The sequence below is a fragment of the Xylocopa sonorina genome, chromosome 1 (genome assembly GCF_050948175.1).
Source record: "Xylocopa sonorina isolate GNS202 chromosome 1, iyXylSono1_principal, whole genome shotgun sequence".
Classification (NCBI taxonomy): Eukaryota; Metazoa; Arthropoda; class Insecta; order Hymenoptera; family Apidae; genus Xylocopa; species Xylocopa sonorina.
The window spans coordinates 8933276-8947262 of NC_135193.1; the positions used below are offsets into that span (position 1 = coordinate 8933276).

Genomic DNA, 13987 nt, shown 5'->3' on the forward strand with positions numbered 1-13987 from the left:
GGTCGATTAGACGTTCGAACCAAGGTCGATTCAAGGAAAATCGAAGCAAAATGATGCACACGATGGGCGAGCACGCGGGTGGAGCCGGAGGACTCGGTGTCAGCGTGTTACCGTTCGATGGGATGGGGTTGTTCGAGCAACAGCGACCCAGGTTCCTCTTCAAGATGCCCAGGGTGGTACCCAACCAGAAGGCCAAGTTCGAGTCCGAAGAGCTGTTCAGGAGATTGAGTCGCGAGAGCGAGGCAAGTCGTAGATCGCTTTTACTGTCCCCTCGTCTAACTTTCTATGTAATTTCTGAACGAACGCGGGTACAGATGCTGCTGGTCTTATCTGCGATCGTACATCGACTAGGATATATCGAAATCGAGCGAATATCAAGGTATTCGTTGGAATTAAGAATCGTTTAGATCGGAACTTTAAATTGGAATTACTTCAAAGTGGTATGATTCGTTTGAAATGAACGTTCGTTACCTTATGTATCGTCGAGTTCATAACATTTGTTATCCACATGGAAGCAACCGTGTGTACACCATAAAGTCTATAAATATTACCAAGTTTCAAAGTCAAAATTCAATGCTACCACGATCGATCTACCCTTGCGAATCTCGATCAAAACATCTTTCGAACGATATTCTATCCTAATTATCAGTAACTCCCGATTTCGCTACTTAATATTCCACTGATTTTCTCCAGTCTGAGTCACAGATACGATTCCAATTAAATCGACGAAGCAAAGTTATACATCGAACATCTTAATTTCTATTGAAAGAAATACGACTCGTATGAGATGAACGTCAGAGTTTCTTCGAACGTTACTCATTGGCCGTTTCGCGTGAATCAATTCTCGCCGTTGATTTCATTCTCTTCCGACGGCCACGCGAATCGCTTGGAGAACCGCCGTCGTATCTCAAAGACTTCCTCTTCCAGCTTCGAGTGTACTCCGTATCGCGTCAATTTCTAGTCGAAAGGTAGCCAGCAGTAACGAAATGATTGTGTCACGTTGTTTGCACAGGTCAGGTACACCGGTTACCGGGACAGGCCGATCGAAGAACGTCAAGTACGCTTTCAAAATGGCTGTCGAGAGGGTTACACGGAGATCGCGTTCGCAGCCACTGGTACGAACCTCCAACTCGTTTTTGGCAACGCGTCCGGAAACTACGCTGGCGATGTCAACGACTGCGATTTCGAAAAGGAACGTGGCAAGGTTTGTAAACGACTCTTTGTTAGAATCTTCCCTCCAAACTTCAATCGGACGCCAGTGTACCGATATACCTTAGAAACGAAGCCATTCGCATCTATTTTTCGCAAACTTTTCGTATAGATCGAAGTGTTTTCGCGATCTAAAGATATTTTAATATAACCGCGTTAAAACTGCGATAAGCGTTTTCCAATTAGTGTATCTCACTGAAATCTTCGCGTGCTTTAAGAATTCCCGTTTCGTTCGTATTTAGGAAAAGAAGAATTCTCATTTCTCGACGGTGAGTGCGTTAAGAGTGGTACCACCAAAGGAACACTGCCGATTCTGCGATAAGCGTTTTCCTAATTAGTATATCTCACTGAAATCTTCGCGTGCTTTAAGAATTCTCGTTTCGTTCGTATTTAGAAACAGGAGAATTCTCATTTCTCGATGGTGAATGCTGATAAGAGCTGTACCAGCAAAGAAACACTGTCGATTCTAGTAATTTGTGACCGATTTGTGCCTTCGCGTTCATAGTTTTTCTAATTAGTATATCTCACTGAAATCTTCGCGTGCTTTAAGAATTCTCGTTTCGTTCGTATTAAAAAGAGAATTCTCATTTCTCGATGGTGAACGCGTTAAAAGCGGTATACCAAAGAAACTCGGTCGATTCTGGTAATTTGTGACCGATTTGCGCCTTCGCACTCGTAGCAACGATCACGAGTTTAATTGGACGATTACGGATTGACAAATGGGAATGTCGGCAAAAGGGGCAGTCCGGATAGAGCGTCTACTTTTTCGTGTCCTTGGCATCGTATGTCCCGCAAACGACTCGTCGCCCTCGTCCAGCGATTTAGTATCCGTTTCTACCTCTCGAACAATAGTGTCACCGTGTCACCGTCCTCGATAGAACGGCGCAGACATCCGGTCCCGAAATTTTCCGCACCTCTGCGGCGGAGGGGTTCAAATTTACGACGCGACGACGCGAGAGAAGTTAATTTGCGATGCTTATAACTATTAACGTGACATTTTGCATAAACGAATCTGCTTTCTATCGTTCGATGTTCGATTTCGTTTCGATTTTCATGGTTTTTCTATTTAAATTCGACTTCGTCGCGAAGTCATTTTTCGAGCGAAGCAACAGCACTCTCATCTTTGTACGCCGGCGTCGAAAGAGGGGCGACGCCTCAGCGTCGCCATCGCGATCGATAGGTGCGTCGCGAACCCGCCATTTTCTGCAGCGTACGCGTTCACATTTTCGAAATACCAAATTCCCTGCATAATTTTCATTAATTCGTGTCGTAATTTGAAAAGGGAGAGGCACGTGGACGTCGTCGAATGGTAAATCGCTAGATGAGTGGTTTGGATACCATTTGAGAGACACTTAGCAGCTCGCAGCCCCGCGTACGTTTCGAAAATCCAACTCGAAGATCCAACGTCCCCCATTAACGGCTACTAGAGTTAATTAGCGCTTTTCGAAATCCGTCAAACAAGGCGAGAGACGGTGCCAGATGCCTGAGAACGCTTTACAACTCACCCGGTATATAATGGCTCATAAATCTTCCTCTGTCTCTCTTGGGATCCTCCGAAGGGTGAACGAAAAGTCCTCCGGTAGGATTCTTCGCCGGTTTCGGCTGCGGAGGACTCCAGTGAAATCGTGCCTCGCTCTCCTTCAGTTTCGTCGCTTCGAATTTCGTTCCAACGCTCTGTCTCCATTATACTTACGCAGTTCCTGTAATACATAAACGAACGATGAAAAAAAAGAATAATTCTTCGTGCCTTCTCACTTTCTATTGCGAGATCAGTAGAATATCGATTGGCAATCTTCTCCAAATCGGAGCAAACGCGAACGATTGGGCATTTAAACGATCCTCCGCGTCTGTCGCAACATTTTACGATCGAAAAACGATTCGCAACGGGGTGACAATCGCGCATTGCGAGTACGCGTTCATTTACTCTCGAGTGAGTCACTCGAACGAACCAACGCGTCTCGAAATTCTCTCGGCTATCAGAAGCGGAGAGAGTCGCGCCTAACGATTCATTATTTTCGTTCGTACTCGAAATAAAAACTCGAGGAGAAAGAGAGAAAGAAAGGGGGCGAGGGATGAGAGAGGAGAGCTGGTTGTTTACACGGCGACCCGCGGCCACCGTTTTGTTTTAATCGACAATGAAACGGAGGAGAGAAAGAGGCGTAATAAAGAGCCGACGCGCGGCTGCACGTGTCCACTGGCCATTGTCTCCGCCTCGTTCCCCGTCGAGAGGAAATAATTAAGGAAGAGATTCGCGGCCGCGATAGAGATGCTCGATAAAGACCGTAGAAATGAGAGAGGGCCGCGCTGCGGATAGCAGCTTATCCCGTTTTCGTCGATCTTATCGAGCTACCCCGTCGTTGCGCTCTTCCTGGCCAATTAAATCGATTTTGGTCGTCGATCTTCGCGCTCCATTTCGAATTCTTCGTTCAACTACGGTTACTGGCCAACCATTTCTTCGTCGCGCGAATAGAAACGAACGGGACGCATACCTGGGCAGAAGGAAATTAGCCTGTTCGAGGGCATAAATTTCGCAGTCGAAATCGAAACACGTTGACTCGAGTCGAGATGATTTACACCTCCGCCAGGATGCTCGGTAGTCCTTTGGCCGGGCTGAGTATAAATCCGAATGACCATTCTGGTTCCTCGAACTGCGACTCTTCCCGTCTCCTCGCTCGCCCCTCTTCCATTTAATTGTACAATGTCGCGCAAAGCGGAGGATCTGAAAGAGAAAAATCTATGTTAGCGCTCGATCTCTCGCCGTCTTTCGTTCGAAGGACGAACAGAGCCACGAAACGGTTCGACGAAGGATGAACGACACCAGCAACGAGGCGTTTCGTGGAAAGACAAAAGGCTCCACTGACCGTATGTCCCATCCAGCGAAGTCCTTTGCGCGAGGCTCGTATTGACGAATGCGTAGCTCTGCCCATTGTAACGTTGGACGTGGACCGCGCGCAAAAAGGCAGAGCGTGGCAACGCCTACCGAAAAACAAAAGAGCCGTCGAAATAGCCGGTCGTTTGTCTCGGGACATTTAGCCGTGTGCAAGCCTTCCTCCAACCCTTTCCCGATTTTTCACCCCCTTTCGTTCCAGCCAAGTCGACGTTACATCTTGTTTTTTTTTTTTCTCTTCCACCGTCTCGCTCTCTCTCCTCCTCGTCCGCTTCATCTGCCTCGCGTCCCTTTCTCTCTCCCTCTGTCCGTTCACCGCGCGAGCATGCAAATAAGTCAACGAAAGGGTTGCACGGTGGAACCGGGCACGCGTTACAGTTTAAATATCGCTGCCTATTATCCCAGCGATAATGGGTCACGCCCATGGCCCGTGGAAAGGTGTCGAATGGATTTTTTTCGTAGTTTTTCTTCGTGCGACTCCGGTTCGCGTGAGAAACTAATGACGACGGAACGGTTGTCTTTTTACATTGTTCTAACGGTTCGACCTCTTTCTTTCCTCCCTTTTTTTACAGTTCTTTTATTTGTTTTAATGGAAGCGCGCTGGAATGGTGTCTTTCTGTTTCGAGCCAGACAGAGGACAGGCTCGCGTGTAAAAGAGGCTCGTTTCCAGTTGCCTTTTCGACATAACATCGTGTCGGACGAATAGGAGGCGACGCGAACGCCAGTCGACCGAAGAGAGCTGATTAAATGGAAATTTATAATGAGACACGTGAATCGCATATGTCCTTCGGAGCTCGTACTTCCCCGGTTACGTGTCGCGTGCTCGTTGCACGATTTGTACGCGACGCGTAAAGCGTCGCATCGGCTGCGATCGTCCACGGTATACGACGACGATCTATCCTCGTTGAACACCTTCGCGAAAGAGTTTCCTTGAGCTGTTTTCGGAAACTCGAGCTCGGTTTTTCCCTGTTTGCAGTCTCTAATGTTTCCTCTTCTTCTATTGACTTGTTAATCGTTAAAAATCTTGGAACTTTGCAACTCGCGTCACGTCGAGATCTCGCTGTCTTAATTTTTCCATCAAAATTTCGCAATAGTCAGGTTTTTTAGAAGCACAGAGGGGGTATTTAACTCGAAACTGTGCCAACTCTCGTAAATTACGCGGAACAACTTGGTCGTCTTTCAGAAAAGGCGACAAACGATTCGATTATAGAGACGATCGAGGGGCAGCTCACCCGCTGATGACACCCGCGGCTCGATTATGATCGCACAATGAGCATCACGCTGCGAGGTTACATTGTTACGTCTCGTCGACAACCAGCTGTATGTTCTCGATGAAAGAAACGCGCGAATGAAAGACGAAAAAAAGCGAGGACGAGGCGCGTAACGATGATGCCTCTATCGAAGCATGCTCGTTTCGTTGGTCCACATTTCCTTTCGTTTGAAACGTCTCCCGCTCCTTCCATTCGTTGCCCACCATTTACGATTTATGTCCGTCGATGCTAGTTTCTCGATTTACTCGTCGCGCGAACAGGAAAAAGGAATCAAACCGCGCGATGTTTGTTAAATAACCGAGAAGAAGACTCGATTTTCACGGTTAACCCGGATTCACGTAACAATTTCGAAAGGTTAGAACGCGACCGGAAACGGGGCCGTTTGCCAGGAAATAAAATAACCCTCTTGAGCCAGGCCGAGGTAATTGGCCGTTTCGAGTTTTTCGAAGCCCAACAGAGCCCTCCTCTCTTTCCGTTCCCTTTTGCCTCGCGTAAATTGTTCCTCGGTCAACCTCGTGTCTAGACCGTAAAACCGTCAAGTAATCGCTGTACACTTTACACCCCGCCTGTACCTAATCCTTTCTCGACCAGTAAACTTTCTTCGAAATCCGAAAATTCAATTATTTCGTTGAAAGGAGACTGCGTTACCATTAAAGGGGAACGATCCACCTTTAGTGGCGTGGATAATTTAATTTAATGTCTAATACGTGCGCTATCCTTCACGATATCGAGAAGAAGCTCCTCTCTCGTTTCTTACAAAATGTAATTTTGTAAGGAACAGTAGGAAGGGGCCTGATTTTCTCGTTGTTCTCGGCTACGAACCGAGCTGGCCGCCGTCGGCCTCGCAATTTCATCTCCCCCCGGAGCTTGTACCTTCCAATCTGCGTAATCGTTCTCTGGAAATAAGAAACGTTCGCGGCGCGGGCCACGAGGGGGGCAGGAAACATGATTGAAAGTCGAAGGCGGATCGTCGGGCTTAATGGACCCCTACCACGATGCATTCCACGAGCCGCAAGCTTCTCGTCGAACGGAAAAGGAGCAGAGGTTACCGCCTTAACATCGAAACCGAGCATTCGAACCGTGTAATAGACGCGTGTTCTTCGTTGATTGAGACATTACGCCGATAAGCCTCCGCGTTACCGGTCTAATTACCGCTCCTCCACTTCGAGTTTCGGATGCGGACGTTCGCGTACTCGCCGGTATCAGCAATTATTCGGTACAACGGTTAGCCTCCTGCAGATGTTACACGAAACTAAGAACCGTGTAGTAAGAAAACCAGAGTCAGGTTCCACAAATGATACACGTGTACCACGCTATTTTACTCCTGAGCTTCTAACCAAAATCGCGTCTGCTCGAGAAATATAATCGAAAGTCTTTGGAAGGGATGCTTGCTTTCCGGGAAAAAGTATAAAACATCATCAGGAGGCGTTATCACGTGTGACATGTAAAAAACAATCTTGAGAATGAAAACAGTAAGGGTATCTCGTATCTTCGTATCCGTTTATACATTCCACAATAGTAATTTCACGCGAACCGCTCTCTGTCGATGCTCGAATGAGAAATTTCCGTAACGCTTCCCCAAAATCCAGCTGGTTTCCCGTCTGAAGAGAAGATATCGTTCTGGTTGCAGGTCCACCTCAGATCCCGTCTGATAATGAACGGCGTGTGCGTGCTGTGGCGCGGATGGATCGACCTGGAGAGGCTCGACGGCGTCGGATGCCTCGAGTACGACGAGAAACGCGCCGCTGAGGAGGACGCCCTCCTTCGCGATCAGCTGGAACGTTACAACCAACGAGTGCGCGACTTCGACGAGAAACAAAGGGCGTACAGAACCGGGGCGACGCAGCCGCCGCATCTGAACCACCATCACCATCACCACCACCACCACCACGGGCATCACGGACACCACGTGACCGGAACTGGGACTGGGACGACAGGGGCCATCGAGCCTCATTTGACCCACCGACAAGACTCTGAGATGGAGGTCAGATTGAGGGCCTACTGAGGCTCCGAGAAGGTGGCCAGCGAAACCTCTTGACTCCTCTTCGATCTGGGGCTACTTCCGGATCGCCCTCGAGCCAGCCGGAAACCGCTGGGAGGAATAAATCGCGAGAGAGCCGAGAGTAATCGGGACGACGAGTTAGCGTACGTTCGTCGGATGTTCAGATTGTTCGAAGCGTGATCGAGGGATCTGGGGTATTGGGAATCACGAGGTGTTGACGAGGTAGTTCCGTTTGTAGTGAGAAGCGCGTGTGTGTAGCGCGAACTGTGAATGTACGAGTGAGAAAAGAAAGAAGGGAAAGAGAGGGAAGAATGTTGCATCCAGGGTCTGCTGGTACTGGACTCATTGGTAAGGCTCTCCGACAGATCCCCTTGAACAGGTCAAAATCAGTTTGGGCGGCAGAAACTGTGCGTCGATCTTGCATCTCTGGTCCTAATGTCCACTCCGCTAGCAGACTCTGGACAAGACTTTCTTCCTTCGTTTTTCCTTCTCTCCTCTCTCGTTCATTCACAGCATACACACGCGCTTCGATCCTCTCACTTTATTACTCGAATTAAACAAAATTTCCACCGTTTTTATCGACGACTCGAAAGACCGATTTTTCACTGTTTCTTAAGTCTTCCTACGGATAAGAAATTCTGCACTCGAGAGTCAAACAGGAGCCAATCGCGTTCTTCTAATAATCGATCTTTTCGCATCGTCGTTATTTTAGCACGCTCCATTTTTTTATCACCAAAACGCGCGTCGTCGTTGCTTTTTCGCTCCACTTTGACTCGTTTGACTCTCGAGTGCAGAAGCGAAGTTTCATTTACGAGAGGGTGAGGAAGCGAATTTAACCGACACGCGGACAGTGTTCTCGACGAGAAGAAGAGGTGGTCGAGGTACGCGCGATGCCCGGCAATGAGAAGCATGATTCACGCGGATGAGAGGTTTCTCCTCTCGGAATAAAGCGCGGGAATTCCAGCGAGTCCTCGACCGAGATTTCGTTTTTTCGCATGCGCCGTACGCCGGCGACCCGCGCGACCTTTCCGTTTCCCATTGTACATATTTGTAAAGAGTTAGGTTAATTTATGAACGGCGGCTTCGAGGCTCTACCATTTGGATCGCGTCCCCGTGGCGAGCCACGCGCGCCCGTGAATCACGCTGGGAAAACCCAGAAGTGACCGAGCGAGAGAGAGGGAGCGTGTATGGAAATCGCGCAACGATCCTCGCCGATCCGATTGTAAAAAAACTGTTTAACGATTAAATGTAATTTCCGTCGAATTCAGTCTTCGTTCATTTAACCAAACATCTGTGTATAGACCTTCTCTTTCCACTTGGCGTGGAACTAATTTTATTGGAACGCCAACTCGTATCCTGAATTCTAATCCCTCCGACGTAAAATAAAAACGCGTCTGGCAGCAAACATTTAATCTTGAATCTGAACGAGAAATGAAACACAGTTTCGTTGTTAACCCATTGCCACGCGCTTTTCTTTCTGGACTGGGACATATGACGACTCTGACCGTCGCGAAGACCATGGCATTTGCTTGACAAGTTCAGAAATTGTTCCTACAAACAAAAAAGAGTTACACTAGTCGGGAGTTTAATGATAGCAACTATGATCGTAATTCGCCTATGTATTGCCAAGAATTGGACGACTATATAGCCGTCGTTTGTGGCGATCGATTAACGATCTATGAGAAACGTGACGAGATAGTTTCCATTCAAGTAGATCGTTAACCTATTCCACGAATTGAAGTGAAAAAGAAGAAAATATCGAGAGACGAGCCTTGCAGAGGCTCGTTCCCTTCGACGACATACGTAGTAAAAAAAAAGTCAGAGCGTTGAAATGCATGAGTCATTGAGCGCACGAAATCATCTTTACAAGAAGCATTGTTGATGCCATCGTTGATGTCATCGTCAGACGTACTGGCTCGTTGTATCAATTAATATAGAGTTCATCGTTCTGAGAATGTAGAATCATCTTTCTTGAAACCCAAAAGGGAAGAGAAATCGTTGTGGAAGGGATAGTAGGAAGGCAAATAGAGGAATGAACGAAATCACAGCCGATTCCGAACAGTTCGATCGGCCGATATACTTGTTCCCAACTGGTGTGCGCCACGTCCACAGACGAGTAATCGCTCACGTATTTACGAAGCAAAGGGGAGCTACATTAGGAGGGTTATTTTCTGGAATAATGCCGTGGGCGTTCGAGCGTAGAAAGAGAGGTGTATCGGCACCGTTGATCCTATCGAATGGGAATCTCCCCGCTAAATCTGTTTTTATTGTTTCGAGCTAAACGTTTCATCGTGCAACCTCGAATTCCATTCCTCTAAACTGAACGGAAAACTAAATAATTTACAATCGATAAAAGTGCTGGTCTTTTAATCGAACTTGAACAGCACTATTTGAATTCGCTTCTTGTGATGATATGTTAGAGAAAACGTTGAAAAAAGTCGACAAAATCACGCGGGCATTGGTTCGATGTAAGACGATAACGCGAGAGTGCCGGAATTCTTATAAGAAGCCATATTCGTGGAGAACCGGTACGAGGGAACGAGGACCGTTGTCACTTCCCACGAGCGATCCTTGAAGATGGTAGAATCAATGAAAAAGTGGTACACGATCTCAACGCGCTATCCCTTATACGATATCAACTTTAATCATCGAAGAGTTACCGTAATCTCGTTTCAGATGTCATTTTAATCCGCACCCATTTAATAGAGACGAAAGATCTAACACCAGTTCGCTACTGAAACGCGAATCGTTTATCCATCCACTCGACCAACAAGTATCGCTCTCTCTTTCGAGATGGTGAATTATCGAGAAGCAGAACGTGCACACGGATGACACGTATAATAGGCCGGGTGAATAAATGGTCAGGAGCCGTGACTTTTGCCACCATTATGCAAAATCCTGACACGGTTTCACAAATATGCCTTTCAGAGCGGGCCACTCGAGGACCGTGCGATGAAATACGGAGGGTGGCGGGGAGTCATCAATTACGATTGGAAATAAATCGAAGGCAGATGGGACGAGTGCCTACGGGGCCTTTCCCGCCGGGGCCACCGATTTTTCTCACCCCTCGCACCTCCCGCGGACAATACGACTGTTTTCAACAAATACAAAACACGATACACGAGCCCTGGCCCTTCCTCCCTCCCTTGCATTCCACGCTGCTCTCCCGTCGAATTCCTGCAGGCTCTCTCGGACTCTTTTCCAAACGCGTCCACAAATTTCGAGCACATTTACGCCCTTTTATCGCGTACACTGCGAGCTGCGACAATTCAACTTCGAGTATTACGTTAATCGCAGTGCAAGGCTTCGTTTTAACATCGTTACGCAAGTTACAGAGCCGAGCGAACTAGCAGAAATCTTATCGGGAACACGTGGTTCCTGTGGTTCTCGTGCTGAATAAAGAATCCGACGGCTGCGATTTGGGTAAAGCGTAACGAGGTACGATACCGGTTATCGACAAACCACAGGAAGTTAGGCGTGAACTGGTCGATAAGGCTTTTTTTAGGGAAACCTTGGGAACGCGTTATTATTTCTACCATAAGAACTTACGCGATATCACGCACCGCGGAGGCGTTAATCACACGCGACGCGTAAGAGAAAAAAAATCGAAGCTCAAAACACAAACATCCCCCGTTAATTCTCGAACCTCCCTCGACCAGACACGTCCCCACCCAGGAAGATCCATTTCGTTCTCATCGTCGGACGGCCCCGTTTACAAGCGATTCCAGAATCTAATTCCGTGCACAAAGGGAGAAGACGCAGGCGTTTCATGCCTCTTCCCTAAATACAAGCAGATTAGGAGCGTGTCCTCGCGAGAACGGAGCCGAAGGCACGATCCTCAACCTGACGCTGCGCGCCCGTGTCTCCTCCCCCAGCCACTCCGCGTGCCCTCCGCTCTCGTTTCCACGTCGTCGTCCCCGTGTTTTGACAGAAACGCATCTGCCTGGATCCGTTTCTATTACGAGACCTTCGTCCTTCGTCGTTGTGCCTTCACGAGACGAGCCTCTCGGACGGAATTCAATCGCTGCTCGAAGAAGAGACAAAGTACCGTGGAGGACCGTTCCAGAGGAGGACTTGTAATCCTCTAATGACACGGCGCACGCTGGAGATTACTGGACTCCGCCTTGGTGAGCCTTTGGACGAGCGGGTTCAATTTTTGGAACCACTTTCCTTCCTTCCTGCTATGGGGTTACGTAAACGACCATTTTCTACGTTTCTTACGTAGGTTTCTCCTTGTAATACTTCCAAGGTAATATCCTATCGTAGCAAGTAATCTTCTGATCCTTTTAATGAACTTTTTGTTGAAGTTTCTCCTCGTTTGAAAGCATGAAATCGGGATTTTTTGAAAAATGTGTCTTTCGATGCTCGCATTCGGGCTTGCAGTGTATCGTCGTTGAGCAATGGTGTCAATATTGTCGGGACTGCTTAACGGTGACGGGGATTGCTCATTTGACTGCGTCTATCGCGTTACAATGAGCACATATGCCCGCATGCCCGTCGATGTTCGACTCGAACGAGTTTCAAACACGCCGGACGGGCTCTCCCGTTCCACGCGGTGGGTCCTCGTAAAAGACGGGACGTGCGCGCGTTACGTTCGCTCAGAAGTTAGCACGTCACAAACAGTCGTTTCAATTGTATACTTTTGTGACGCTCGTGAAATTCATTCTAATTGTAAGCAAATCGTTTCCCTCTCACTTTTTTCGCTCCGCGTTAACCCTCCGCCCGATTCGTAGCGATATATTCCTCCTCGTCCCTTCGTCCAAGCCATCCTGATGCGTTCATTTCGAACGCGTAATATTTTTCTTCCTCTACGACATATATAAATTTAACAGAAGCCGAAAACGGCTTTTCACTCTTATCCTGATACCCTCGGTGCCTCGCGCAGTTCAGCGTTATTTCCATAGAGAAACTTCCGCTTGAAAGTGTCACCATCCAGAGGACGTCGAGGTCTCTATCTTAAAGAAACTCGATTGCTTCCAAGCTTCTCAAATTTACTGTAAGTTTCCTCAGTCGAGACTGTTCATTTTCGTTCCCGCGACAGCGTCCATCTTATTAGGACAACTTTGATCCGCCTTAGCGTGAAACGAAGCGCGTTCTCCGGCGCGGTGGCCGTGCACGTGGATCGTCTCGAAGGGCTCGCTGTCCCGTCGAGTTCTGTGTGCCAACAAGCTAAACGCGTTTCACGGATGGCCGCCTCCGATCAATGCAGCTCGATTCGGTGAGTGCGTGCACTCGTAAGAACTTGCTCGCTCAGCCGGGCCCTTGGGGGCCAGTCGTCGAGGATGTTTCGTTTTCACGTTGCTGGTAGGCGTCGATTCAGATCAGCCTCGCTGCCCGGACTGCCAAAACGGCAACGCTCTTCACCTTAAATCGTTCCCATCCCGTGGCTAATTATCTTAATTCACACTTTTTCCTGATTCCAAGCATTCTCTTGCAGGAACTCTTGGAAATTTTGTCGGTTCTGAGAAGCAAAGACAATTTTTGGTGGCGTGTAATGCAGTTTTCAATGCTTTCTTGAAATATTTCTCGTGGAACATTCTAAGTTTAATTGTCGCCTAATTGCAGCGTTCGAAACGGATTCTGATTAAAATAACATACTGGGAGCAGAGGGTAAATGAACGGGGGCTCATTAGTAACGTGCGGAAGCACCTGCCTGCACGATATCATAATTTATGAGGGTGGCAGGGTAACGATTAGGTAATAAATAGTAGGAGAGTTCCATCCAGCATTTCTGTCTCTTTTTATCCCGCTCCACTCGTCGACTTGGGGGAGTGAATTAATAAAAAGACCCCCGGTGCTGCTCCTCGCCGCACAGATGTGGCCCCTCCGCGAAGGGGGTGTTTCTTTTATTTTTATTGCCAAGGGTTAATAGAATAGTTTGCATTCTCCGAATGTCAGACTACAAAGGTATATTACATTCCTTTTCCTACCCCTCCAGCCTTTCTCTCTTCTCCTCGCCCACTGTGAAACAAGCTACGAGTACCCGTCGCCGCAGTTTTGCTTTGAAAAACAGAGATTTCTAATTGCCTGAACCTATCCAATCGTATCTACTTATACTCTAATACTTTTCTTCCCATGAGCTAAAGAAATGTCGGAAAATCCGAGAAACCATTAAAAAAAAAAAAACCTAGTGGAGTGAAAAAAAGAATCCACTCGTAGAGAGAGGATCACAAACACGGCTCAGAGTCTGTCCTAAATGAAATTCAACCGTATGCAAAACGCATGCCGATCGAGCAATCAACCCCCCGTTAAACGGGGCCTTTCATAGGGACTCGTGTAACAAGGTTAATAGTTTTCCTTGGGTTTCGCGCGTCGAGTGGTAACACGTGCGCTTTTATCGTGATTTATGGTTTTTCTCGCGACCTCCGCCGCGCCGTTTCTAACACCCCTTCTGCGTACTTGTTTTGCATTTAACGGGGGCGGGATTTAAATACGCAAGCGGATTCGAACGAGCGAGCCCGCTCTCCGCGTGACGCCCGGGAGGCTCGTGTAATTGCTCGCCGCAGGTGAACGGAACGAAACGCTTCGGGGGTGGTAATTCGTTCCTCGTGCTGGAGGAACATGTGCTAATTTTAATCAGCTAGACCGTGAAATTGGACACGCTTTCTCGTGTCATTG

At 47.9% G+C, this 13987-nt stretch overlaps 1 protein-coding gene across 1 annotated transcript; it reads left to right on the top strand.

The window, feature by feature from the left end:
• LOC143422520 (protein big brother) lies at positions 1–7806 on the top strand. The gene is made up of 3 exons (XM_076893239.1): positions 1–242; positions 1013–1204; positions 6998–7806. Exons 1-3 carry the CDS (start codon positions 51–53, stop codon positions 7370–7372), a joined length of 759 nt encoding a protein of 252 aa, XP_076749354.1. The 5' UTR covers positions 1–50; the 3' UTR covers positions 7373–7806.
• The last annotated feature ends 6181 nt before the right edge of the window (positions 7807–13987 follow it).

Bases quoted from the DNA above. Each gene is read 5' to 3' on its own strand.
- LOC143422520 (XM_076893239.1), top strand. From the start codon at position 51: ATGATGCACACGATGGGCGAGCACGCGGGTGGAGCCGGAGGACTCGGT. The intron at 243-1,012 runs GCAAGTCGTAGA...TTGTTTGCACAG, and splicing joins GATTGAGTCGCGAGAGCGAG to GTCAGGTACACCGGTTACCG. The intron at 1,205-6,997 runs GTTTGTAAACGA...TTCTGGTTGCAG, and splicing joins TCGAAAAGGAACGTGGCAAG to GTCCACCTCAGATCCCGTCT.